At 38.3% G+C, this 26,248-nt stretch overlaps 2 protein-coding genes across 7 annotated transcripts in view; one reads left to right on the forward strand and one right to left on the reverse strand.

Annotated features, from left to right (window-relative positions):
* Positions 1-4,047: 4,047 nt before the first annotated feature.
* Positions 4,048-19,614, reverse strand: Cep44 (centrosomal protein 44). 3 transcript variants are annotated; one of them, XM_028860911.1, is made up of 11 exons: positions 19,259-19,614; positions 16,138-16,278; positions 14,488-14,635; positions 12,824-12,970; positions 11,499-11,621; positions 9,269-9,436; positions 8,100-8,306; positions 6,928-7,000; positions 5,407-5,531; positions 5,115-5,152; positions 4,048-4,256 (listed from the first exon to the last, which is right to left on the reverse strand). In XM_028860911.1, exons 2-11 carry the CDS (start codon positions 16,224-16,226, stop codon positions 4,214-4,216), a joined length of 1,161 nt encoding a protein of 386 aa, XP_028716744.1. In that variant the 5' UTR covers positions 16,227-16,278; positions 19,259-19,614; the 3' UTR covers positions 4,048-4,213. The 3 variants fall into 3 exon arrangements, with proteins under 3 accessions (XP_028716744.1, XP_028716745.1, XP_028716748.1); XM_028860912.2 differs by having other exon boundaries at positions 19,324-19,412; XM_028860915.1 differs by lacking the exon at positions 5,115-5,152.
* A 297-nt stretch (positions 19,615-19,911) lies between these two features.
* Positions 19,912-26,248, forward strand: part of Fbxo8 (F-box protein 8) — a 43,331-nt gene continuing 36,994 nt past the window's right edge. Inside the window, exons 1-2 of one of the 4 annotated variants that reach the window (XM_028860918.2) lie at positions 19,912-20,139; positions 24,072-24,125. Coding sequence is in view for 1 of the 4 variants with exons in the window: in XM_028860916.2 (XP_028716749.1) it covers positions 20,463-20,472 (10 nt within the window). In the remaining 3 variants the exon portion in view is untranslated. Of the gene's footprint in view, positions 20,140-20,448; positions 20,493-24,071; positions 24,126-26,248 lie in introns of those variants that run through there. The other 3 variants (XM_028860917.2, XM_028860916.2, XM_037211747.1) reach the window with 3 other exon arrangements.

Consider the following 26,248-nt stretch of genomic DNA (forward strand, 5'->3'; position numbering starts at 1 on the left):
CTTCAACTTACAGCCACAAGAAAGGCATTTCCTCACAGGACATCAATAGCATGCACATTGAGAACAAAAACTGGTCAATGAGCCCTCATGAAACTAAAATGTTTCCGTAGGGTAAAGGACAATACCATTCAAGTGAGGAGACAACCTATATCTAGCATCTTTTGAACATTCAGACAACTTTCATTGTGAATTCATTAATATATAATAATGATTATATTATCCATTATAATTATTAATAATTAACAATGTATATAATAATTAATAATATATAATAATATATGGATGAGGAGCTTACCTTTGAATGACATTTCTAGAAGCTAGCAGAGCTGACTAGATACCAGCTTTACTGACTCCATAGTAGTTCAAACTGATAGTTTTAATAACTATCAATAATTATTCCAGTTTACTTTAAAAGAGTTTTTTTCATAAATATGCTAGCAGTGGTAACTCAAAACTTTGACAGATTGATAGGAGGTCAGTGGCACAGTGAACTCTCAGTATGTCAGGCCATAGGCTCTATTTACAGCAGAGAAAAAGTTTCAAAGCCAGTAAGGCAATAGCAGAAAACGTTGACTGGGGATGTAGAAAGCAGCACTCGGCTCTGATAAATTGTCCTGGTAGAGTTCAGAGTTGGGAGGTAAGGAGCTTCTGAGAAAGAGTGGGATAATTCAGGGGCCTCCGAGGGTCTCTCCAGGTTTCAACACTAAATTAACCAAAGAACTACAATCTAATGATTTAGTAAGTTGGCTGGACAGTAGCTGCATACAAACTGAACCCAACTACTGAGACTACAAAATGTTTAGCCTACTCATCACTGGTTCCTTCCGAAACATTTCCTTCTTTGCCTTTTCTTTTCTTACTTTCTTTCTTTTTTTTTTTTATGGTGTGTGTGTGTCCCCAAATGTATGTGTGTGTACCACGTCTGGCTGGTATCCTTGAAAGTCAAATCTCATGGAACTGGAGTTATGGACATTTGTGAGCAACCATGTGGGGGCTGGGAATTGAACCCCAGTTCTCTTCAAGAGTAGAAAGCATTCTTAACTGCTGAACCATCTCTCCAGCCTATCTTTTTTTAGTACTCTTTATAACATAAAATTCAAGTAGTTTGTGCGTTTGGGTTGTTTGTTGCATAAATCTTCATCCTAAAAGTCAAAATCAAATTAATTTTATTATTGAGCTGAGTTTGGTAGCACATGCTTGTAGACTCATAAAATTGGGAGTCTGAAGCAGACAGATCAGTGCTGCACAGTTGCAGAGTAAAATCTGCATACTGAGAAATCTCATCAGATATAAATAAGCAAACACATGTTGTGTGGAGCTTGGGGGGTCCTCTTCTACAATCCTAGCTACTAGGGATCTTAAAGCCGGAAAATAACAAGTTCAAGGCCAGCCTCACTATCTTACCAGGACTTTATTTCAACATGTAAATAAGAGAACTTGGATATTAGCTTATTGATAGACACTTATCTAAGGTGTGAGGAGCTGGCTTCAAACCCAAGTCCTGCCAACAAGAGGAAAGAGAAATTTCACTTTAGTGGTTTAGGGAAGAAAAAATGACATGCGTAGCCCTTATTCCTACAAGCATTCCTGAAAATCATGACAAGAGGTATCGATTTTCCATGTTCCCTAGAAAAATCAGTTCGAATGCTCTCAACATGGCTGCTGCTGTCACCCTGTGCTGTTTCTAGCCATTTGTTGCTAATGGGAACCTGTCATTTTCAGCAGAAACGCTCACGTGACATGACGATTAAGCTCTAGTTTTGCAGTTTAAAGTTTCACACTACCTCCTCCATCGTCCTCAGTCTGCATTATTAAGTCTCAGAGAAAACGAAAGACGACTGGGGATTATTAAAAGGCAGAAATCAAAGCTGTACATACTGGTTGAGCTAAAAGAAGTATTGCCGTGTGTAAAACTGACTATGTCCTTTTAGTCTTTAATGCCTCCCCAGGTGCTGATCAATTACAGAAAGCTATGGATAGAACGGCATAAAAGAGTCTAAGTTTTATACAGAATGTATTCCCTGTTGTAAGTTCCCATTAAAACACCAGGACAGAGCTGCCTTCTCCAGGGCAGCAGTCCTTGCCTTCGCCTAGAATGTTCTGTAATCGCAGTTACTCTTCAACCCTGACTAGTACTAACCTTCCACATTCTTTACAGTATTCCTACCGCTCTCATATAGACCCATACACTGCTGTTTCCTGGCTTCTCAGTTTAAGGGTAAATGCACAGCTGCTCACAGGGCAGAACAAGCTACCGAAAGTTTCACTGGCAACACAATAATTTGAAGGGATAAATTCTATGAGAATCAGTTAGCTGAGGGCACATGACGAAGATACACTTTCCTCAAGACCTTCAGTGTAACCAAAGGGGATGTTTAGTTATTGAGAACCACGATCAAATGCCCTGAGAGAAAGCATTTTCCTAATGATTCATTTATTTTTTTTAATTTATGTGCATTAGTGTTTTGCTTGCATGTATGTCTGTAAGAGAATGTCGGATCCCCTGGAACTGGAATTACAGACAGCTGTGAGCTGCCATGTGGGTGCTGGGAACTGAACTCAGGTCCTCTGGAAGAGAAGCCAGTGCTCTTAACTTCTGAGCCATCTCTCTAGACTGAGAAAGCATTTTCTAAATGAGAATAATTTGACAATATCTTCAATAATTTCAATGAGCCATACTTTAGTTTTCTAGAAGTTGTTTTCAAAATAAGTCTCTTGGTAAATACAAAAATACATCGCTACTGTAAGTTCATTTTTATTAAAGTTGTTAGAAAAAAAAGTCTAAAAAATTTATGAACCTAGATTTCTAGTTTCTAATATAAAATTTTAAATATCTGTTATTTGATACATTATACATAAATTAGATTAGAAATATAGCCCATAGCCAGGCTTGGTGGCACATGCCTTTAATCCCAGCAGTCAAGAGGCAGAGGCAGGCATATCTCTGTGAGTTCAAGGCCAATCTGTTCTACAGAGTGAGTTCCAGAACTCTATCTAAAAAAAAAAAAAAAAAAAATCAAAGAAAAGGAAAAATTAGGATTAAATTTTACAAAGGCAGAGTGGTGTGACAACCAGAAGGTGGTGCTGTGAGTCCATGCTGGTGCTCTCTTGGGGGGTGTAACAGCATTTACAAACTGTATTCTCTTGATTTTTCTAAGTGTACTTGCAATCAAAAGAAATAAAGTTAACAGGATTCATTAATTCTAGAAATTCTTCTGAAATACTACTAAACTCAGGGTTATATACTTCTATATACTAACATAAAAGATTATAGTTTTAAAGTGAAAACACTAAACATTTACAAGAATACTAAAAACTGCCTCCTGAAGTTATTTCTATTTATAAATTAAATTAATATTTTACTTAACAGTAAAGTCAAATTGTATAGTATAATGAGGTGACTAACAGAAAATATAAAAGAGAAAGACATCTTTCTATGATTTTGACTATCACCCAGAATTATTACCACTACATTTTCACTTACAAAGTTAGAAAGATATTTACATAGTAACTTTCTGAGTGATTTTAACTTTCTTTCAATTTAACTTTAAGACTTTTTCTCTCCTTAAAAGTTGCTAACTTCCATTATGAGATAATGAAAACCTCCTTCACTGTATATTACATGGAATGGCCGCCATTTATGTCTGTGCTGACGGTCTTAGGTACTCAGCACACTTCCCACAGGGAACGCACTAAAGAACCAATGCTCTCAGCATTGCGTGTTAATAAAGAAGATGCTGCTATTTGTTTAGTTCTCAGTGAGCAATTTAACTTCACATTACAATTTATTCACCAGCACAGACTGTGGGACTATACATATGAGAGTCTCCTGGGTACCATATGCAAGTCCTAGTTGGAATGTCTCCAGTAGGATATAGACGTTGGTCCTCCAGCCCATACTTTCAAAAGCATATTACTCAGCACAATGCAGTAAATGTCCACCCAAAATACAGAGCTTGCTGCAACCTCTTCACTCTATAACAGCATATACTGAAACTGAAAGTTTTACCAAGAAAACGGAAACAGAAAATCAGTACAATTACAACCTACAATATTAAAAATATTTATTTAGCAATGAAAAACACTCACACACAAAACAGAATTCAAATTCTTAATAATATATTACAGTATATTAAAAGTGTACAAGGAATTCTTAAATATAGCATTATAAGTAGCAAAGTCCTAGAGATGCTCACGCAGAAAAACTGTACAGTTAGTGACTCGAGCATTTCAGTAGCTCTGCAGTCTCTTCAAACCTGAAACAGAACAAATTGACACATCAGCTAATGCAGAGCTCACGGTGAAGCTCAGGACTGAAGCGTTGCACACATGCTCCTGACCCCAGACAAACCTGAGTGGTCTTCTTATTTAGGCAGAATTACTATTAATACATACAGACAGAAGAAAGCAAACATAAATAAGCCAATTCTTGTAGCATAAGTTATTTTAGAATTTTTCAAATGTCAAAGAGCTTTATACTTTCTTAAGGTACTAAGGTGTATATTATTCTGATACCATTTCCTTTAAATACCACTCTTTGCTAAAATACCATCATATATTTCCTTTAAACCACTCTTTGCTAAAACTACATGTAACGTTCATAGTCCCCAGTAAGACCATCATCGTTGGTGGTACTGCACCACACTGGAAACACAAGCAAGCCTAACATAATATTGAAAACTCATCTCCCAACTATCCATCTAAATGCACATAATGTTTTGGTAAATCAATTATCAGAAGTAGAGAAATCAGAATTAATTATAACCAAAGCATCTCTGCCCTTTGTAACCCATCATTAATTCTGTGAACAATGTTTCACACTATTTGCTGGAAACCAGAACAGTGTCTCATATCTCTCTCTCTCTCTCTCTCTCTCTCTCTCTCTCTCTCTCTCTCTCTCTCTCTCTCTCTCTCTCTCTCTCTCACACACACACACACACACACACACACACACAACTGGAAATAGAATTATTATCCACTGGAGTCTTGAAAGAAATTCCACACCTGATTGAGACTTTCAAGGTCTGAAACACGTATGTCCATCCTATATATACTACATTTCAGCACAATTCCCTACAGAGAAATGATTTCTGTTGCCCCTTTCTGTTACTTACATTTTTTTCATCCTTTCCATTTTCTGAAGTGTTGTTTCCTTTAATTTAAAAAGCAACAAATTTAGGCAATTTCTCAAAGTAAATAATCCGCAAAGATGGACCATGAATATATAAACCACACTCTGAAACACTGCATAAGGAGACTCTAGCCAACAAAAAGAACCCTGGAGAGATTAAATTTATCATTTAACATTATCCTTGCCAATAGTATATATTACATGGCATATACTAAAAATGATACTTGTTTCTTCTCTACCTTATAAGTCATTAAGCAGCTGACAGCTTCTCTTACCTCTGAAAAATCTTTCAAGCCACAATAGTTAACCGTGGAGGCTCTGGGCGTTGACTCTGGTGACAGTGTACTGTAGCCAGATGACCGATACGTTCTGGCTGGTGCCCCCACACTGTATTTTTTATCTGTGAAGAAATTACATTTTAGGTATCTTTCCATTACACAGTAGAGTCAAATATTTAAAATTTAATTTATAGATAATTAATCTAAAATGGTCATTGGCATAGGTAAAATGAGTTTTTAATACTTTTTATACATATGGAGACAAATGCTAAAAATTCTCTAATAAAAATTTCAAAATACATTTAGTATTTGTGGTGTATGCTTGTAATCAAATGTATATAGTAGCGAGAAAGATCTAATGATGTTAAATATCTATATTACTGAAACTTAATCTAATAATAAATTGTCAATTGTAGAAGTCATCTTTTTTTTTTTTTTTTTTTGGTTTTTCGAGACAGGGTTTCTCTGTGTAGCTTTGCACCTCTCCTGGAACTCACTTGGTAGCCAGCTGGCTCGAACTCACAAAGATCGCCTGCCTCTGCCTTCCGAGTGCTGGGATTAAAGGCGTGCGCCACCACCGCCCGGCAGAAGTCATCTTTTTTACAAACATAATTTAATCATAATATGAGATAAGATGTAGGCCTTTGCTTTTTCTAAATTATAAGACTCAAAAGAATAAAAGCTCTTGTTGAAACCAGAGATCTCTCATGCTCAGTAACATGGGAAATATCACTAGGAGGCTGTGACATGGAAAAGCCACTCCTGTTCTACAACCTTCTCATTTGATTACTGTCAGTAAGCAGTTCAGATAAAGCACTTTAGAGATTTCTGAGAAATGTACTTTTTCTGTCATGTATCTTATTTCTGCACAAGAACGTTACTACTTAGGCTTACAATTAGAAATTTTAGAGCTCCACTTTTCTTCTTTAACTGTATTGTATTATTCTAGAATGATTAAAGAGTGAAAAATCCCAAAAAAGAATGTAAGCTGTGTTCTGAACAATATATACTCTGGTTTTATAAGCAATTCTTGGCAGTCTGTGGGTCACTATTTTCTTTGTCCTAAGAGCTCTGTAATTTTATTTTATTTTAAGAAAAATGTTTAATAAAAAATGGGGACATGGCTCCAGTCAAGTGCTCACTAAATTTAATTTCCAGAACCATGTTTTAAAAAAAAATTAGATGTAGTGGTTTGTACCTACAATGCCACCAATAGAGTGCTAGAGACAGGTGGATCCTGGGAGTTTGCCAGGTAGCAAGAATAGCCAAGTTGGTGAGCTCCAGGTTCAGTGAGAGACTTTATCTCAAAAAATAATGTGGAGAGCGACTGAGAAAGAAGCCTGATATGGACCTTTGGCTTACACACACACACACACACACACACACACAAACACACACACACACACACACACACACACACACACACACACACACACACACACACGAGAATGCTAAAGAGGCCAAATGCCCATAAAACCTACTGTTCTGAAAATGTACTAATACAACTGAAGAGCTTACCAATGGACACAGCATCCACGACACTATCAGAGTCATTGTCTTCACTTGCTGCATTAAGCTCTACACATTCATTCTGGAACGTACAGGTAAATATTTAGAAGAAAATGATAGATAGTTCATTTTACGCTGCTTAACATAAAATATAAGCAAAGCAAGGGAATGTTTAGTTTTAATAAATTTACTTACTGATAATATATAATTATTCTTATGCATAAGAAACAACCATTTAAGTGTGGAAGCAGAGAGTAGGCTTCTTGAATCTACAACCGCAGTCTCTAAAAATGAAAGACAGACTAGAAACTGAAACCCTAAGAAACAAAACAGATTTCTCAGACTACATAAGGCAGTGGTAAATGTGGTGGTCTGAAGAAGAACGGCCCCCATAAACTCATGTATTTAAATGCTTAGTCACCAAGGAGCAGCACTATTTGGGAAGGATTAGGAGGTATGGTCCTGTTGAAGTAGGTGTGGCCATGCTGGAGGAAGCATGCCACTGGGGGTGAGCTCTGAGGTTTTCAAAGCCCATGTCAGGACCAGTCTCTCTCTCTCTCTCCCCATCTCTAGGCCTGTGGATCAGGAAGTAGCTCTCAGCTACTGCTCCTGCCTGCCATGCTTCCTGCAGCGATAATAATGAACTCTGAAACTGTAAGCAAGCCCATAATTAAATGTTTTCCTTTATAAGAGATGCCTTGGCCACTGTGCCTCTTCACAGCAATGGAACAGTGACTAAGACAGAAAATTTAATAACTGTTTCTATGAAATCCACTTTATGATTGAAGTTAATGCATAAAAAAGAAAGTTTCAATTTTAACTCTTCTACAACTTTTCCAGTAAACTGAAGAAACCTTTTTCCTACCAAAATACATAAAAAAAATTTAAAGTTTTTCAAAAAATTCTTACCTCAATCTAAGTATCTGACGTACTATTAATCAGAAAACTTCAACTTATGGGTTTTACAAATTATCTTATTTGATAAAAAAAAAAAAAAAAGAAAGAAAAACAGCCACAAGAAGTTTAAGGAACTTGTCAACTTAAGCAAACTTTATTCTAACCAAACATTTTCTAGTTTCTAAGGAGCCTCACGTGTAGTGCTTCCAAAAGAATAGACAACAGTCACTAAGATGGGCATTTTACTGAACTTGAGGCAAGTGGCGCTACATAGTGATTAATACCTTTTTAGACAAAAGCATCTCTGTTTCAAGAAGAGTGACTCGACTTAGGAGATTATTCCAGGCCTTCTCATCGACCATCACCTTCCCTTTTGTTGCAGCTTCCAAATACTGGAGTCTTTTCTCTACACAAGTCAGCCTCTTAAGCTTGTCCTGGCATTCAGCAAGAGCTATGTGAAGTGCAGTGAGCTCAGGGTTGTCACAAAGATCCTAAAATGATAACCAAGATCACAGGTGATAGGCGTGGCATCCTTTGAAAAGGAATCAGGGGCTCCCATTTCCTTGTGCTGTTCTGATAGCTAAGGAAGGAGCACAGTGTGGAACATGGGGCTTCCCGCACACAGCAGCCGGCCTTACCACGAGGCTGTCCTCTTCACAGCAGCTGCCTGTGGAGTAACCTGCATGATGCCTAGACCAGGCAGCACAATACAACTATCACTAGCTAGTTTCTTTCGACAGCACCTACTACAAATCCAAGAGGAAATAAGCAAATGACGATGTGCTGACTATCTAGAGTGTCATATAGAAAAAAGCAGGCCCACAAATAAAACTTCATAAATCCAACTATAACCCAAATGTATAAAAATCACAAGATATGAGCGTGTTAGCAGACACAGTAGAGATTATATACAAAATGGTATTTGTGCTAACGAGGAGTAATAGAAATGACAGGAGAGCAAGGAGTCAGGTGGGTAGCACACATCTATAATGCTACCACGCAAAAGGCTAGGCAGGTTTATTGTAAATTCAAAGCCACTTTGGACTACATAAAGTCAGCGGAGGCTACATAGTGAGATCATACCCCTTGGGGAAAACATAGCAAAGACTAACTAAAGAGAAAACGGGAATAAAATGCCAAGCTTTTCTATTTACCAACAGAGGAAACAGTGGTAGAAAACCCCACTGTGTAAAGTGGCACATCTCTTTTGCTAGATTATAATTTCCCTGGGACATACCATCTCTTGTTTCTCTTTGCTTTACTTCTAACTCAGGGGGAAAACTCCAAACAGATCCGACAACTGGAATCCACTGAAGCACATTTAGTAAGATTGACTGACTTCTAAGCAATAGTATAGATATCATAATTTAGGAGTTCAGAAATATTACAACTTTCAAACACTGAAATAATCACAGATAGCAGAGAAATCTGTCCAAGGGTCCTCAGTCCTTACTTTCAGCTGAGACTTGACTTCAGAGGCCTGCTCGTCATGAACCATGACTTGAGAAGTCGTCTCTTCTGACTCATCACACCCTTCACTCCCTTCTGTGGAACTCACTGTCCGTTCGGGAAGGTCAATGTTATCTTCTGTGTACAGATGACGGATCACCACAGCTTTCTTCTGCACGGAGACAAGCATGAAGAAATACTTCAAAGGTTTTCCTGCCAGTTACTTTATGTATATTCACAGTAATTCTCTAGACAGACTGTATAAATATTTAAAAACATTTAAATTACCACATATAATGTATCACAACATAATGTGCTAATATTAATATATTTTATATGTGTTGGTGAAATTGTGATTCAGTTTTTTAAAAGCATTCTTATGTCTTAGGTTAAACACTGAAATGTATTTTAAAGGTATCTAGGTTTGTTTCAATATGCTGGAAAAAGTGGCTACAGTAAAGATGAAAGAAGAGTAACAAAGATTTGATTACATGTTGAAACAGGATGACCTGTGCTTTGGTAAATGTTTGAAATGTTACATGCTAGAAAGTTAAAAACAAGAAAGGAAGGAAGGAAGGAAGGAAGGAAGGAAGGAAGGAAGGAAGGAAGGAAGGAACAAATAATTAATTTAAAAAACATATTAGGTGTGGTAGCACACAACCATAATCCCAGCACTCAGGAAGCCCAGGCAGGATTATAAGGTCCAGACCAGCCTGAGCTATTTAGTGAGTCTGCCAATGAATAAAGAAATAAACAAATGAAGCTTATGACACAATTTACAAGTTAAATAATCAACAACTAGCTGTGTGAGGACATATTATAATTTTTTCTATTGAACAAATCACAATATATATTTCATCTTTAGCTAAAAGCTCAAAATACCGAAAGGGAGGAATACTAACAAGGACCTCACAGTAAACCTGTATAAACACTAAAAAACCCTAAGACGTGATAAAGAAATCATAAACTACATCTATATGAGATGAGGCATCAGGAAGAAGACAATTTGCTTCAGTACTAACTCAACTTCTCTTTCAGCAAAGAAATATATTTATAAATTCGATCAGTTTTGTAGCAGTTATTCAATATTCTTATTGTAATGAATGTAATATTCTTGGTATCACAGCTCTTCTAGTCATGTATTTTGGATTAGAGAATAAACAATTCTATGTATTTTACTTTATCCAGAAAAAAGTTTACACATTGATTATTCTGTCCTCTCACCCAGAAGAAAAACAGCTGGAATCACATTTATTATTAAAATGGCATTTTGGCTTAGAGCTCCCCTTGGATATGGAAAATGCTATCTCTACATGTACTGGATTCATTTAGCCACAGGTGCTTAAAGCAGACAAAGGCAGAGACAATCTATACCTAGTAATAAAGAATCCTCAAAACCAGATTATTAGATAATCTATATTCTTGGTTATTAATGCATATAAATGAATCATCATAACCACTCTTGTTGGATATAATAATAATGGATTATTATTATATACACACCCCTTTTTAGGGATGATCAGGTGCATAACTAAAGGTATAGGTTGAGGGGCTGGAAAGATGGCTCAGGTTAAGAATCCTTAAGATATTCCAGCATTTGGGAGGCAGGGGCAGGTGGATCTCTGTGAGTTCAAGGCCAGCCTGGTCTACAGAGCAAGTTCCAGGAAAGGTGCAAAGCTATACAGAGAAATCCTGTCTCGAAAACAAACAAACAAACAAAAAACCCTTAAGACACAGGTTTGATTTCTAGCACCCACTTGGAGGCTCACAACCACCCATGACTCCAGTTCCAAGAGATATGACACTCTCTTCTGTTCCTTTCTGGTACACATACACATAAGATTAAAACAAACAAACACAAACACACACACACACACACACTCATATATTTTAAAGGGTAGAGTTCAATGCCTTGCACTATAACCTTACTAAATTTTATCTGGGAAATGAAAAAGAATTCAAAATTAGAAATATAGAGTCTGTGTGACTTTTCATCTTTGCACTCCTCTGCTGAGACTATTTGAGGGTAGGGAAGGGAAGGAGGTGATAAGCGAGGGCAGAGGGGGGTGGATATGATCAAAGTACTTCTAGAAAGAAATGAAATAAACTAACACGTTCTAATAAAAATGCCTTGTACACTGTGGTATCTGACTACAATGTTTCACCAAATGCCCGTCAGAGAAACGAATCTTTACTGCATTCAAATACGCTTCTGGTCCCTTCTATTCTCACACCTTTCCTGAAGTCATAAACCGGCCAGTGATGTCAATGCCCACAGCCTCTCCAGGCGCGTTCTCACTGCTTGAACAAGGTTCGGGCCTTTCCGGGATGCTTTTCTTTCTCTGGCATGACGAAGTCTAAGAAAGGAAAAGTATTAGACAAAATAATGCATTTTATAAAAACTATGATATACACTTCAATTCCATTATTTCAATACTTATTTTTGATGACAGCAAATAGTGAAAGTAATGAACCATGTGTTTATTTGTTTACTGTAAATTTAAGTGAAACTGATATGGTGGTGCTGGAATCCCACACTTAAAGTATGAGGAAGGAGGACTGAGGACAGCCAGGGCTGCATAGGTAAAAACAAACAAACAAATAAACAAACAAAGACTTTAAAAAATGACAAAAGCCGGGCAGTGGTGGCGCACACCTTTAATCCCAGCACTTGGGAGGCAGAGGCAGGTGGATCTCTGTGAGTTCAAGGCCAGCCTGGTCTATAGAGTGAGATCCAGGACACCAAAACTACACAGAGAAACCCTGTCTCAAAACACCAAAATAAAAAAAGTGACAAAAATACACTATCTTTGAACTGCTAATTTAGTTCCAAGTCACAGATGCTTAAGACATGTGACTCACATCAGAGAAATGATGATCCTTGAGAGGGCTATGCCCTGTATGTGGATAATGACCTGTATGTGGATAATTGCTATGGCGTTGAATATGTGGGCTGTACGAACAGTGGGATTTAGAACTAACTAGGTGCTTATGGCCTTATCTAGGTACATATGGTAAGACATCCTGGTATTGCAGCAATCTGTACTCTCCAGGAAGCTAGCTGTGAAATATGTATGTCCTGTAGAGGAAATTCTGAGACCTAGAAGTTTGGTGGGCAGACTCCTCAGCATCTCTGTAATTTTATACATTCACATCCCTTCCAATTCCATTTTGGTTCTAAACAACACGTTTGGTCCAAACTAACCATAGTTCCTAGAAATGCCCTTGGAATTCCTAGAAAATCCCACAATTATGCAAATAGCATTAACACAAGAATTCCCTTCAGTTCCTAAAATGCTCTGATGCCTGAGTCTGGCGTATTCACCTACCATGCTCAGCTGCCCACTCCTGTCCCTGAAGACACTATTGCTTTTGCTTGAGCAATCTGTTACTATGCTCAAGTCTCCTCTATGTCTGTCTTGGAATTCTTTCCCTAATCATCAGTCTAAGAATGAGACAAAGAACTTCTGGGTCCAGCAAGTCGGGTGACAACTTGATGTTTATTCAAATATTGGGGTAGTTAGCATAAGTTAGCACTGAAATTCATTCATAAATTCACCTTGTCAGAGCCAGTCAATTCCTTGTGCTTTTTCATCACACAATTCAATATATCACACACAATTTGGATTTTCCATTCAGCAAATCCAGACTGTATAAATTGCTTTTTTGTCAAAATTGGTTTATAATCAAATTGATCACGAAGAAGCTGTAAAGAAACAAAGGTAATATTGGTTTAATTCAAAATTATATGACCAGCTAGTCAGAAGGTAATAATTACCTTTGAGAGGAAGATCAAGCCATTAAGTAAAGGTGCTAAAATTATAGAGCTGGTGTTGAGTTATGCCCAGGTATGAGATACAGGTTGCTAGGGATATGCCAGAGGCGGGGGCAGGAGGGAAGAAGGGGAGAAAAATGGAGAGAGGGGAGAGGGAGGTGGGGGAGAGAAAAGAGAGCACATCAGGAAAGCCACAGCTAGTTAGTGAGACCCTGTCTCGAAAAAAGAAAACAAAACACACACACACACACACACACACAAATTCACAGTACTTGACCAAAAGTTAATGGTAAACGTTAAGGTTTAAAATCAACATCAACTGAGATCAAAGTCAGTCTCCACCCAGGTGTCTAAATGCTACTGCAGAGACGAGACCTGGTGTCAGACCTCAAGGAACACACCATGCAAGTTTCAGTTTGTATCTCACAAGTCAAGGAACACAGCAGCCTGGGACTCAGTTCTCTCTCGCTTCCTCCAGCACACAAACTTACTACAATTTCATAGGAAGCAGGCAAATTAAAGCCTGTGATAAACGTTTACCAGCTGCCATAATTAATAGGAAACATTGATAAAGCAAACATGAATTACAACTTAATTTCAATAGAGACCCCATTTTTTTATTAATTAAATTTTTTCATTTACTTTACATACCAACCACAGTTTTCCCTCCCTCTTCTTTTCCCACTCCCTTCCCCCACCTTCCATCTATCCCCCTCCCCATCCACTCCTCCTGTCTCCCGTTCAGGAAAGGGGCAGGTCTCTCATGGCCATCAATAAAGCATGGCACATCAAGGTGAGGCAGGACCAAGAACCCCCCCCCCCCATACACACTCCCCAAATCAAGGTTGGACGAGGCAACCCAGCATGGGGACTAGGTTCCCAGAAGGCAGCTCAAGTGCCAGGGACAGGTCCTGATCCCACTGCTGGGAGCCCCAATAACAGGCCGCACAACTGTCACCCACATGCAGAGGCCTAGGTCGGTACTGTGCAGGCTCCCTAGATGTTGGCCCAGAGTCCATGAGCTCCCACAAGTTCAGGTCAGCTGTAGACTCCATTTTAATGAGATGAACACCTATGAAAATACTCTGTCAACTAAACATACATGTGACATATGACAAGACATGATAGTGGCCCTAGATTATGATAAAGCTGACTTTTTTTCTTATTGACTAGTATTTTAACTATATTACTTGCATGTTTAGACACACAAATGTTAAACATGCTACAAGTTTGTAGCCAGGAGCAATAGGCTATGTATATGGACATCTAGGTCTGTGCAAGCACACTCTGATGTTTGCCCAATGGCAAAAGTGCCTATCAATACATTTCTCAGGATGTATACCATTGTTAAGTGAACATGCAACTGTGTTTTGATAATTATTACTAAAGTATCAATTTTAAAAATCAATAGTTCCTGAAGTAATTATTGTTTCATAAACTCAAAATACCTTATAGACGGTATCTGTGAAGCGCACATCATTCTTTGATATGAGGTCTATGTTGGACTCCATCAGAAGTTCTGATATATAAGGGGAGTATGAGGTAAGAGAATAGCTGATGATAGGCAAAGATGCTGCTGTGTCCCCCTTCATCAAACTGCCAGGAAAAAGGGAAAAGACTTCATTAGCACAGTTCCAGAAGCTGGGTGATTAAGGGTAATTCGCAATGCTGTCAATAACTTAGTTATTACAGACACAATAATGGAGCAATTTATGACTCTCCAGATTCTATATCCCACTCTAAACTACCCTGATCGACTATGAAACAGTACTGTTCATTTTCATGTGCTCAAAACCTCACTGCAGCTGTACAGTCTATCTCCTACAGTTTTTGTTGGTTTCCTGAAGCTTATTCTTACTTAATCCATTTATTTCTCCTATTAATAAAAAAGTACTACCCTACAGTTCTCAAGAATATTTGATGTATTTGTAACATTTGTTACAATAACTCATTTGTTCCTACTCAAGCCTGCAAAGATGAATTGTTTGAACTCTAAGCTACAAATGAGGAACACACTGGAAAGAGCTCATGCTGTGATTCGACAACCACCTTCTGCTTTCATGAGAACTGGACCTTCTTAGCTTGTGCTCATGTCTAGGCAGGTATCCTACACTTTGCCTATCTTTATTCATTATAACTCAGTAGTTAAATGCTGATTTCATGAAGCCATCCTGAAGATCCACACTGATCTTTCAGTATCTGCTCCTTCATGCTGTCTGTTTCTAATTGTCTACTTACTTACTGGTGTAAAAATGCCTTAGTGATTCTTGCACAAAACAGCAAATGAATTATTTCTTCAGTTAGCTAGCACTATTGGTTAACTAAAATGATACTGTACTTACATATAAACAGAATGCTTTCCACATAATTCAAAATATGTGTATAAACCTCCCCATCACCACCCCAAAGTTTTAAAAAGTTTTTTTTTTATATTTGTGTATGTATGCCACATGCTCATAGCACAGACAGATGTTAAGGCACCTGATAATGAGTGCTGAGAGTTAAACTGTATATACAGTCTAGATACTGTCTCCATATAATTTTAAACTCACTGGAGTATAATGGATTTCATTAATTATATAATCTGCCATTCTCTCATTCCACAGAATAGTATTATTTTTAGTATAGCCAATCTGATCACAGATGTTACCATTTCTTGAAAATTTATTTGTGTATTCAATGTGTAGAAGATAAATTTTATAAATTTACACCATGAGTTCTTTTAGTATGAAGATTCCAATTGGTGAGATTTCTCATAGCAGCCCCCATGCTTTAAAATTCTTATTCAAATATGACTGATGGCTCAGCAGTTAAGAGCACCTGCAGCTCCTCCAGAGGAACAGAGTTTAATTCTTAGCACATTAGCACATAGTCCTTGGTACACATGGAGGACAAAGGACAATTTGAAGGAGCTGGATCTCTAGTTTCAACATGAGTCCTGGGAATTCAAGTCACGGTCATCAGGCTTGGCAGTCAGCAACAGGGTCCATACAAAATCTTTACTTTCATTCAGGACCCAACATGTCATACTTGTTAAGCTTTTAGCAAAATAAAAAGCACACAAATAAGTTTCAAATATCAAATGTATTATAGCTTACCCAACATAATCCACCTCATTAGGGTAATTTAGCAAACGAAGCACTTGTTCTAGCTTCCGCAAGCTTCTTTTTAAGTCACCTGTTGCCATTATTGAATGTTAGATTCAGCGCCAACTCTCAAATAATCTTACAACTTTTCATCTAAAAATAAAATTATAAAGTGCTGTTTAAATACATGCACTGGGTTCCGCTCTACTCTGTATGTACCTCCCCCAGGCCCCAGCACACTGACATCACACTATCTCTACTGGCTTACTGCACTGCACCAACTCTAAACCCTACGTATAAACTTCTAATTTTCCCCTCACAAAAAATAAGTTTGCCTTATATTTACATTCATTCAATAGTATTTCATCTAGCCCTCTCCCAAATATTTTACCTTGAATGATAATGGACTATAATAGTTACTTTCATGCTGTGATCAAATACCTAACAGAGGACACTCAGTAGAAAAGTCTCTCCTTGGTTCAGTACTTGAAGGGGTGTGGACCCTCATAGTATGGAAACCATGGTAACGGGCAACTGCTCCATGGTGGCAGGAGTGTGTGGTGGCTGCCGGCTGCCATTATACCAGACTAGAGTATAGCACAGCACAGAAGTGAGGTCAGACTACCATGTCAAGGCATCTTCAGACCCCAGGCCACTCACTTCTCTAGCTAGGTTCCATTCAAAGATTCTACAACCTGTCAAATTAGCACCCTAAGCTGGAGAGCAAGTGATCAATCACATGAACCCATGGAGGCCACTTTACATGCAAGTCATAGCTGGCCCCACTTGGAAAAACATATCAAGCTGAAATAGTCTCCATCAGTGGTTATCCTGAATGTTTATAAAGGCTATCTAACCAATAAAAACTGGAGACAAACTTTGGTTTGTTATCACCAGATTTGGTTATTATCACCAGGACTTGGATTTCATGTAGTTGCCAAACAGATGCTTGTCTTAAAAACAAAGCAAACTCATAGTTTACCAATATCTTACTCAAGAAAATTATAAAAGTACTTTGAGAAATAAATTCTCTGAGAATGAAGCACCTTTAAAATGAAATCTGGTATTAAAAACAACAACAACAACAACAAAAAAGAATTCAAGTATTAGATGAAATATACTTGATGTGATTTTTCCCATAGTCTATATTTCAACAAATATCCAACATATAAACGGCCCCTTCAGACACCTCCTCTGTATGCACATATATAAAAAGGGGTAAATAAATCTGGCAATTTGCCAAATTCTAAGCCTGGGCCACAACCCATTTCTATAGCCATTTCTCTAGAGTTGGGTCCCTGTTCTCCGTCTGTAGGAATGCTATTCCCATTCCAGTCAGCTCTGTATACATGTGAAGAGCAAACTACTGGAGAGACTCTTAAGTACTCTTGCATTGGCATTTTGCTCACCATTTTTGAAACACTAAATACATTGATTTAAACATTAACATATTTAGGCAATGAGGATTTTAGGGAGAAAAAAAGGAATCGATCTTAAAATCAAATTATACAAAAAATTGGTCAAAACTGTAAGCCTTATTTCATATCTTTCCAGAGGCCAGGGCTAGAAAGACATAAGGAAATGGTAAGACAGACTTCCTGGACCAACCTTTATTGCCTAGAAAAGGTGAAGTGGTAACTACTCTCACTGTAACTAAAATCCTTGTTCCTGGGGCTTAAGATTTCAGGTCTGATCTTGTTTTAGGTTCCAGTTCCATCTGACTTGACACAATTCTTTCCTTTCATTCATACCTCATCTTCCCAGGACATGCGATTTTACCTAATCCTCTATAGTATCTTTTCTTTTTCTCATATCCTAGAACACATTTATCTTTACATTATTTCTACCTCTGGAAATGAGATTTCTGACAATAAAGAATGCCCCAGGAACACATCCTCCCTCTTCATTACCAGCAGAATAAATGTTTTGAAGAAGAGTAAGATTCAGTAACAGCTTGAATCTGTAGGTGAAGGAGAAAAATGATATGACAGGAAAGAAAAACAAAGACATTTTAAAAAAGATCATAGAAAAATGTTTTCAAGAAAGGATCTCCTAGTTTTTTAATTGGCAAACACTAAAATTAAGATTTAACTAATGCCAATCAAGTACTGATACATACTTTACACTTGATCTTAGTCAAAAGGTCAAGAAGAAATCTTTCTTCTACATGTTTCTGAGATGAAAAAAACTTGTTACTTAAAAATAAAATTGATTTGCATTTTCACTTTATATTATTTATCAAAGGATATTAAATAAAGTATACAGATTCAATCATTAAGGTCTCAATCGTCTACCTAGCTTTCTGAAAAGTTAGGAACAAATCAAATTTGCCAATTGAATTTCTGGAAAAGGTTGTGTGAATGGCACAATATGGGTTTGGGGGGGTAAAGAGAATTGAACCCAGGGCCTTGGCATACCATCCAATGGCCCTACCACTGAGGTAGATCCCCAGCCCAGTAGTTTAAGATTTTTTGTTTTAAATCCAGCTCATTCTCATGGTTGTTACAGGTCTTTAAAAATATAAGCTGTCACTAGATTCAAAAATCATTTTGTTCAGGATGACGTAACTAGATTTTAATAATCACGGTGGATAGCTAGGATTTTGAGAACCAGATCGATATACCTAAAAAACAAACTTTTAGATAGAGGAATACAGATCTGTAGAAATTAAATGTAATATATCTCTCCATTAATGGATTCTAGGAAAAAGAGAAAAGTTTTGATGAAGGATTTTTAAAAAGGAAGCTAGCTAGGGCGAATGGGAGCAAAAGCTCAGTGGTACCGCTGCGTCTACACACAAAACTGCTTAAAAATGCTTGCAAGTAATTCTGTAAAACAGTATGATGCAGCCGTACATCTAGAATAAATATGTTAAGATTAGTTTCCTTTATATAGAGAGAAAAGTCTGCAGTCCTCAAAATAGATGGAGAAGTCTTCAAAAAGCACCATGGAAATGTCAGGAAAGAGAACCCGAAGAAGTACTTTCACCCTTCTAGTCAGTCTAGCTGTATCACTCACTGAAAAGACCCAAGAGATAGACATCTACGTGTCTTTAACTTCGCCCAAGTCACAAACCAATTCTTAAGAGGCGGGCTACGATTCTTCCCACTTGGTTGCCTCCCAAAGCACGTACCAGCTGGGTCCATAGACAAGTCCCACCTAGGATTCCCCTAGATTTAAAAGGACGAAACAGCAGACCTGGTGATCATTCGCCTACACTCAGGCACCTCGGTGAGTACCGCATTCAGGCGCCCTCTGCCCGAGCCAGGGCACAGCCAGCCGCCGCCAAGCAAAGTGAAGGGTTCCCGAGGCGACCGGGCCAACACAGAAGGGCGAGGGGAGCATATGTAACTCGAGAAAGTGGCGGGAACCAGGTGTTCAGCCCCAGAGCCCCAGCGCCCGCGCCCCGGGGGCGCCTCTCGCGCCGACCGTTTGTATTCGGAACCGTGGGTTCCAGCGCGCCGCGAACCGTGGCCAAACGTTCCGAGCCACGGGCTGCCCCACACTCTGGGGTTCCACGGTGCAGATTCCATACTCCGTTCGCGCGGCCTCCTCGGAAGACTTAACTCTCATAAAAAAAACCTTATCAACGACACGCCTTACAGCACATGTCCTATCTCAAATGAGCATAATTTTGACGACCGGAGTCGTTCAGAAGGAGCAGCGAGACAGAGAGACGTTCTGGCGAATCTGCAAGCGCGAGAGTAAAACCCTGATTCTTTAAGGGCCCGCTCCCCGGCGTCACTTCCGGCAACAATAGGAAACGTCAAAAAAACTTGCCCTGGCTGGCCCCTCGGGCTCCTGCGGGCTGAGGTGCTGGGAGTTCGCCGGAGTTTGCGGCTGTCTCCGGTCCTCTCGGAGCCATCGTGTTCTCCAGCGTGAGCGCGTGCGGTCCGGAAAGGCCTCTCCATGGCGTGGGCCTCTGTTCCCGGCTGAGCCCTGTCCTTCGCGGCTGACAGCCCCCGCCCAGAGCCCGAGTCGTCGCGGCGGCGGTGGAGATCGCAGGTCGCTCAGGTACGAGCGTCGGCCCTGACACTTCCAGGGCCTTGCCTCTTGCGCCTGTACACTTTCACGTTTCTGCTCGGGGCAAAAAAAAAAAAGACTGCGGGGGGCGGGGGGGGGCTTGCCGCTTGGCAGCACCGGCCCGGTAAGCAATAGTTTAGGACCAATGGCACGGTAGGACATTTTGAGTGACAGCGGCGGTGGCCTATTAAAACGCTGTGTCGGTGTCAAGAGGCGGGCATAGAGCTCTTCCTTCTGTTTCTCGGCCATTGGTGTAAAGGTCGACTTGGGACTTGTCTTACTTAGCGCCTCGGTGTCGTCGTCCTCATGGAAAGATGACAAACGGTGAAGGTTACTTTCTTCAGGTTAATGAGTTGCTTTTATGGTGGTTATTGTGTTATCAGGTGCCCAGGCACGCTTTGATTTTTTTTTTTTTTTTTTTTTTTAGGACATCCCATTAATACGAATCCAAATATATAGTTTAGGGTCACTGCCGATTGCTAGTTACTACAGCCGCCAGTGTGACTATAAAATTGGTTAAATTCTTGTTTTTCTGTGACTAGTCACACTTCCCACGTGGTATATTCTTAATATATATTGCTTACCAGACAAAACCCTATCAACTTGCAATTCCTGTTTGATATATTTTAAGTTTGCGTTCTATATTAACTAATTAATAATTGTGGCTACTTGGTTTTGTACAAATCAGACATTTGTTTTTTTTTTTAAGGACCCCCCTGTGTTCTCTTCAAAGCATTGAATACAATTTGTTTTTCCTATCAGCGTTTCCTCTCCCTTTTTTCTTTTATTTTGAGACAGGGTCTCCAGTATACTCCAGGTTGGCCTAGAATTCACTGTGTAGCCCTGACCGTCCCTAGCTAGCAAGCCTTTGGACTTGACCTCCCGCGGCTGAGAATATGGATTTGCAAAGCCCGCTAAGCCCTCTTTCCTTTCGTTGAATGTCTGGAGTTTGGTACTCACACTCCTAAAAGAGAAGCTTCCTATTACCTTTGTGAAAGTGGCTTACAAAATAGTCTCAGAATGAGGAATAAATAATTTTTTTCAGGTTAGTTCAGAAACGTCCATGTTTGTAAAATTTGTCTAAATGGACAGTTATCTGAGTTACTTCATTAGTTATGTGCTGTTGGTTAACAGTTATCACCAAATTTAATACAGCTTAAAACAACAAACATGTATTATCTTGATTTCTTTGAGTCAAGAATTAGGGCAACATTCAACAGAGTAAGTAGTTTGGGTTGTTTCTTTTGTTTGTTTTGTTGTTGTTGTTTGTTTGTTTGTTTGTTTTGAGATAGGCTCCAAAGCTACACAGAGAAACCCTGTCTCAAAAAAGCAAAAAAAAAAAAAAAAAAGACAGGGTTTCTCTGTGTAGTTTTGGTACCTGTCCTGGATCTCACTCTGTAGTCCAGGCTGGCCTTGAACTCACAGAAATCCACCTGGCTCTGCCTCCCAATTGTTGGGATTAAAGGTGTTGGCCACCACCACCCAGCTCAGGTTGTTTCTTGAGGTATCAGTTAAGCTGTAGTTGGGAGTTGTGGCATTATTGAAAGGCTCCACTGAGATGGAGTAAGGATCTACTTCTAAGTGCTTGCACCTGGTTGCTGGTTGGCCTAGATTCTCTGCCAAATGAGTTTCTTTACAGAATGGCAGTTGATTTCCCCTACCACAGGCAATCCAGGAAAGAGCATCCAAACTGAAGGAAGGTACTTGTATTTTATAGCCTAACATTAGAAGTGATACCCCATCAACCACTGCCATATTGTATTTGTTAGGAGGCTTAAATCCAACCCACATTAGAGAGGCAGAGTATAACACAGTCCTCCACGTGCGGAAGGCAAGGCCTCTGGAAGCCATTTTAGAGGCACCTGATACACATACTGTGGCTGATAACTTAGCAATTAAAGTAATTAATAAATAAGAATAATTGAGTAAAAATATGTCCAAAAGGAATTAAGTCCGACAAGGGGGAAAAGCCTGATTTTGAAGTAAACCTGTAGTAGCATCAGCCCTTCCTGAAAACTAGTTTTTAAATCTATTTTATATTAATTATACTAAATAATATTATTTAATGTTGCCTGAAGAATAGAGTGTCTGAAAGGAATGTTTGCGTATCACAACTGGAGATTGTGTATTTCTTACCTATTGCTGTTTTATATAGTTGAAATTGGGTCAAAGTGGACATGTGAAAGATAGCTTTTTGAAAAGGAAAGCAGGTAGGAAAAGGCTAGAGGTGGGAGGGATAAAATGCAGGTCAGTGGCAAATTTGTGTTAGCCCTATGTGATCAAATAGGGGTGGAAGAAGTGTGCTTTGGAAATGTCATTGACTTTTGAAAAAGCATTAAATGAGCCGGGCGGTGGTGGCGCACGCCTTTAATCCCAGCACTCAGGAGGCAGAGCAGGCGATCTCTGTGAGTTCAGGCAGCTGTCTCAAGCGAGTTCCAGGAAAGGCGCAAAGCTACACAGAGAAACCCTGTCTCGAAAAACCAAAAAAAAAAAAAAAAAAAAGACAGAAAAAGTATTAAATGTCATTTGTGAGTGGCAGTGGGTAGCAGAATAAGCTATACCCCATGTTGCTACTTATATCAGCCCAAGGAGTGCTTTTTAGAGAACTCTACTCAAGTGAAGCCAAAATATTTTTAACTATACTGAAAAAAAAAAAAGTCCAAAACAACAACAAAAATAACCTCAGGATGAGACCGTATGAAGCAAGGTTTATTAAGAAAAAATTAATAAAGATTTAGTAGTAGCATTGAAAGAGGGAGAGGAATTTAAGAAAAAGAGGATACCCAGCCAAGTATGGCCTTGGGCTTTTGAAGATAGAATTGTATTCAAGTGTCTTAACAATAGCAATACATAAAATTTTGATGGCCTTTAAAGTTATATTATATGAGGGTTTTACAAAAGTAAATAAAACTGTTTGGGGTATACTTATTTTTATCTAGGTATCATTTCCTTTAATACATAAGATTTGTTGGTCTATGGTGTTATTGTATAGCTTTGAATGTGACCAGATAAAAACATAGATTGAAAAAAAGTCAAAGTAACTCCACTATCCATGGGTCACAAGAAAGTCAAAAAATGGTTTGATTGTAAACATGATTCCTAATCGTGTCAGATTCTCCTTGGTTCTCAGCAAGTACAATTTGGCGGCTCCCTTCCCTTCCTGTGCTCACTTAGTTGTCCTGCATAGCAGCCCTGCCTTCTGTCCACACACTTCTCCGCACTTCCCCACTACAGCTTTCCTGGAAAACCATAAAAGCTTATGGGGAGCAAAAGGTTCTGGCTTCAGGGTTTGTTAGGACACTGTTTGGGCTATGACCCAATATAAAATCGCCTATGCTTCTTCCCAGGTTTGAAAGATACTATAAATCCTTATTTATTTGTAAACTATTATCCAAATTCATAGACATAAAACAAATATATGCAGTTCAGGTTTGGGCAACAAATTTAAGAAGCTTAATTCTAGAATTAGCCATTCACATATTCTTCAAGAATAAAGTGCATAGGATTGTTTAAACATTTGAATGAAGTAACAAGATTTAACAAGTAAAACAAACTTAGCCTTTATCTTCCTCTACTACTTGCTTTTTATAGATGCAATGGGGGTGGAGAAACAAGAGGTGGGAAGCATGGATGATAAATATACACCACCAACTCCATCTTGTCATGTTACTCAGTTTTAGGTATTGTTCCTCTTTCCTTTGTTTTTATGCAATCGTAGAATTGTTTTTCTAGTTTTCAATTGCAGTAAAACAATGTACACAAGATAAAATTCATCATCTTATCCAGTTTAAAATATACAGACCAGTGGTATTAAATATATTCATAGTGGCATGTGACCACTTCCACTAGCTCCATAATTCTTTATGTTTCATAAAGCTAAAAGTCTATGCCACCAACGACATTATCTCTTTGCCTTTCACTAGTTCCTGGTAATCCCTTCTACATCCTATGATTTTGGCTACTCTGAGTACTTCATGGTAAGCAAAACCATGTAAATTGTTTTTTGTAATATTGAAATCTTAACAGCATTAAGTTTTCAAATTTATGAGTATGAATGTATTTCTATTTATTTGCCTTTAACTTCTATCAGCAATGTTTGTACCTTCCTTTCATTGTAGATGTCTGGTTAAATTAATCCCTAAATATCATATTCTTGTAAGTGAAAGTGTTTTCTTAATTTTTTTTTCAGATTGTTCATTAGTATATAGAAATACAATTAATTTTTTTCTGTTGACTTAGCATCCTGCCTCTTTGCTGAATTCATTTGTCAATTCTAAGGGTTTTGTTTTGTTTTTGACACAAAAACACAGCTCTCACTTCAAGGAGAATAAAAGATAGTTTATTTTGGAGCCAAACATGGCTTCATAGTCTGAGTACATGGATTCAGGTTATCCCAAATAGAATAAAAGATAGTTTATTTTGGAGCCAAACATGGCTTCATAGTCTGAGACCATGGATTCAGGTTATCCCAAATACCATGTTTCAGCATGTATCGGTTCTGTGACATTTTTATAGCTACAGAACAAGAGAAAGTCTCGATTAGGGCACTTTTCAAATACAGGGTAAAAGGTGAGGAAGGTGGGTTATAATAAATCAAGGAAATCTCTGCCACAGGTTTCAGATGTTGTCTAATACATGCTTAGTTTTTTGGTTGGTGAAAGCTGTTGCTCTGTTAAGTTAATCCATATCAAAAGGTTTCGTGTGACTGTCACAAGGATGTCAGGTCAGACACAAGTGGGCAATGGATGGCTATTAGTGGGTTAAAAGTAGTCCAAGATAATTTGATTCTGGATATGCTACATTCCAACTCTCCATAACCACAAAATTCCAGTCGATCAGTATTGTAAAAGAAACCTTAACATGGATGTGACTCTTTTGTGAATTTCAGTTCACAGTTTTACTACTGGTTTTGTAGACTCTTTAGTGTTTTCTGCTGTAAGATCATATCTGCAAACATAATTTTACTTCTGATTTCCTACTTGGATGTCGTATATTTCTTTACTAATTGCAGGAATCCCTGGAAGCAAAGAAATGTATAGCTTAAAGAGATTTGAGGTATCAAGCTCAGAACCCTTCTTTTCCACATGAAGAAACTGAGGCTTTAAAATTTAAGAGACTTGCTCAGTTCTCACAACTTGCTAAGAAAGGAGCCTAGCACAAATCAACTTGTTTCTGACTCTCCTCCCTCGTTCAGGCTACTCTCAGTATTTTGCTTTAATACTTACAGTGATGTGCGTTGAGGAGGTAGGCTAGAATGTGCCACTGTGGCACATTTAGTCATGCTGACTAAATAGTAATTCTGTAATTGGAGAACTAATGTAATCAAAATTAGTATATGTGAGCAATATGATATATTAATTATATTTACAGGTTAAAACATAATAGCATGTTTATGTCAAAGCAAACTGAAGAAATTAAATAAGTCTACTCAGATTTGTGGCTATGTTTGAATAGCAGGTCTTCATTTTTTTACATTTGGTTAAATGTTATTTGGCTAGCACTTAGAGGAAGGAATTAAGGAGGTGGGGGTGGGGCGAACCTTAGAAAACAGGGCAATATTGTAAATCTTTTTGAATTAAAACAACCCACAAATGGTATGCCTTTTAGTAAGGAAAACTGCTCTTGCAGGGCCAGATCTCTACATTTAATGAGTGGGGCTTTTATGTGTTTAATGTGCCTTGTGACCTCTTAGTGCTTAACTGTTTCCCTTTTCTCTTTAGAAAGCCCACCTTGTGGACTTACCTGCTTTCATTTCTCTAAAATTGTGGATTCAAAATTTTAGGAGTGCGATTGGTTATCAGGTGTTTTAAATTTTTTTTTCACCAGTCTATTCTAAACAACTTTGGTGGTCTGTTCCTTTGGATGTCCAGACATAAATTATAGCCTGCCAATCTGATTCCAAATGTCTTGCAGAAAGTATTTTCTCATAGACTCACCCACATTGTTACACCATTAATACCACTTCATGGCACCTGAAGATTTTAAAACCTAAAATAACCAACCGTCAAGTTGTTACAGTCTGTTTGAGAAAAGCTTTTTTTTTTTTAATGTATGTGAACTTCCTTTCTTTAAAATTTAATCAAATTTGTATTTTAAACAT

The sequence above is a fragment of the Peromyscus leucopus genome, chromosome 17 (assembly GCF_004664715.2).
Source record: "Peromyscus leucopus breed LL Stock chromosome 17, UCI_PerLeu_2.1, whole genome shotgun sequence".
NCBI classification, from domain to species: domain Eukaryota; kingdom Metazoa; phylum Chordata; class Mammalia; order Rodentia; family Cricetidae; genus Peromyscus; species Peromyscus leucopus.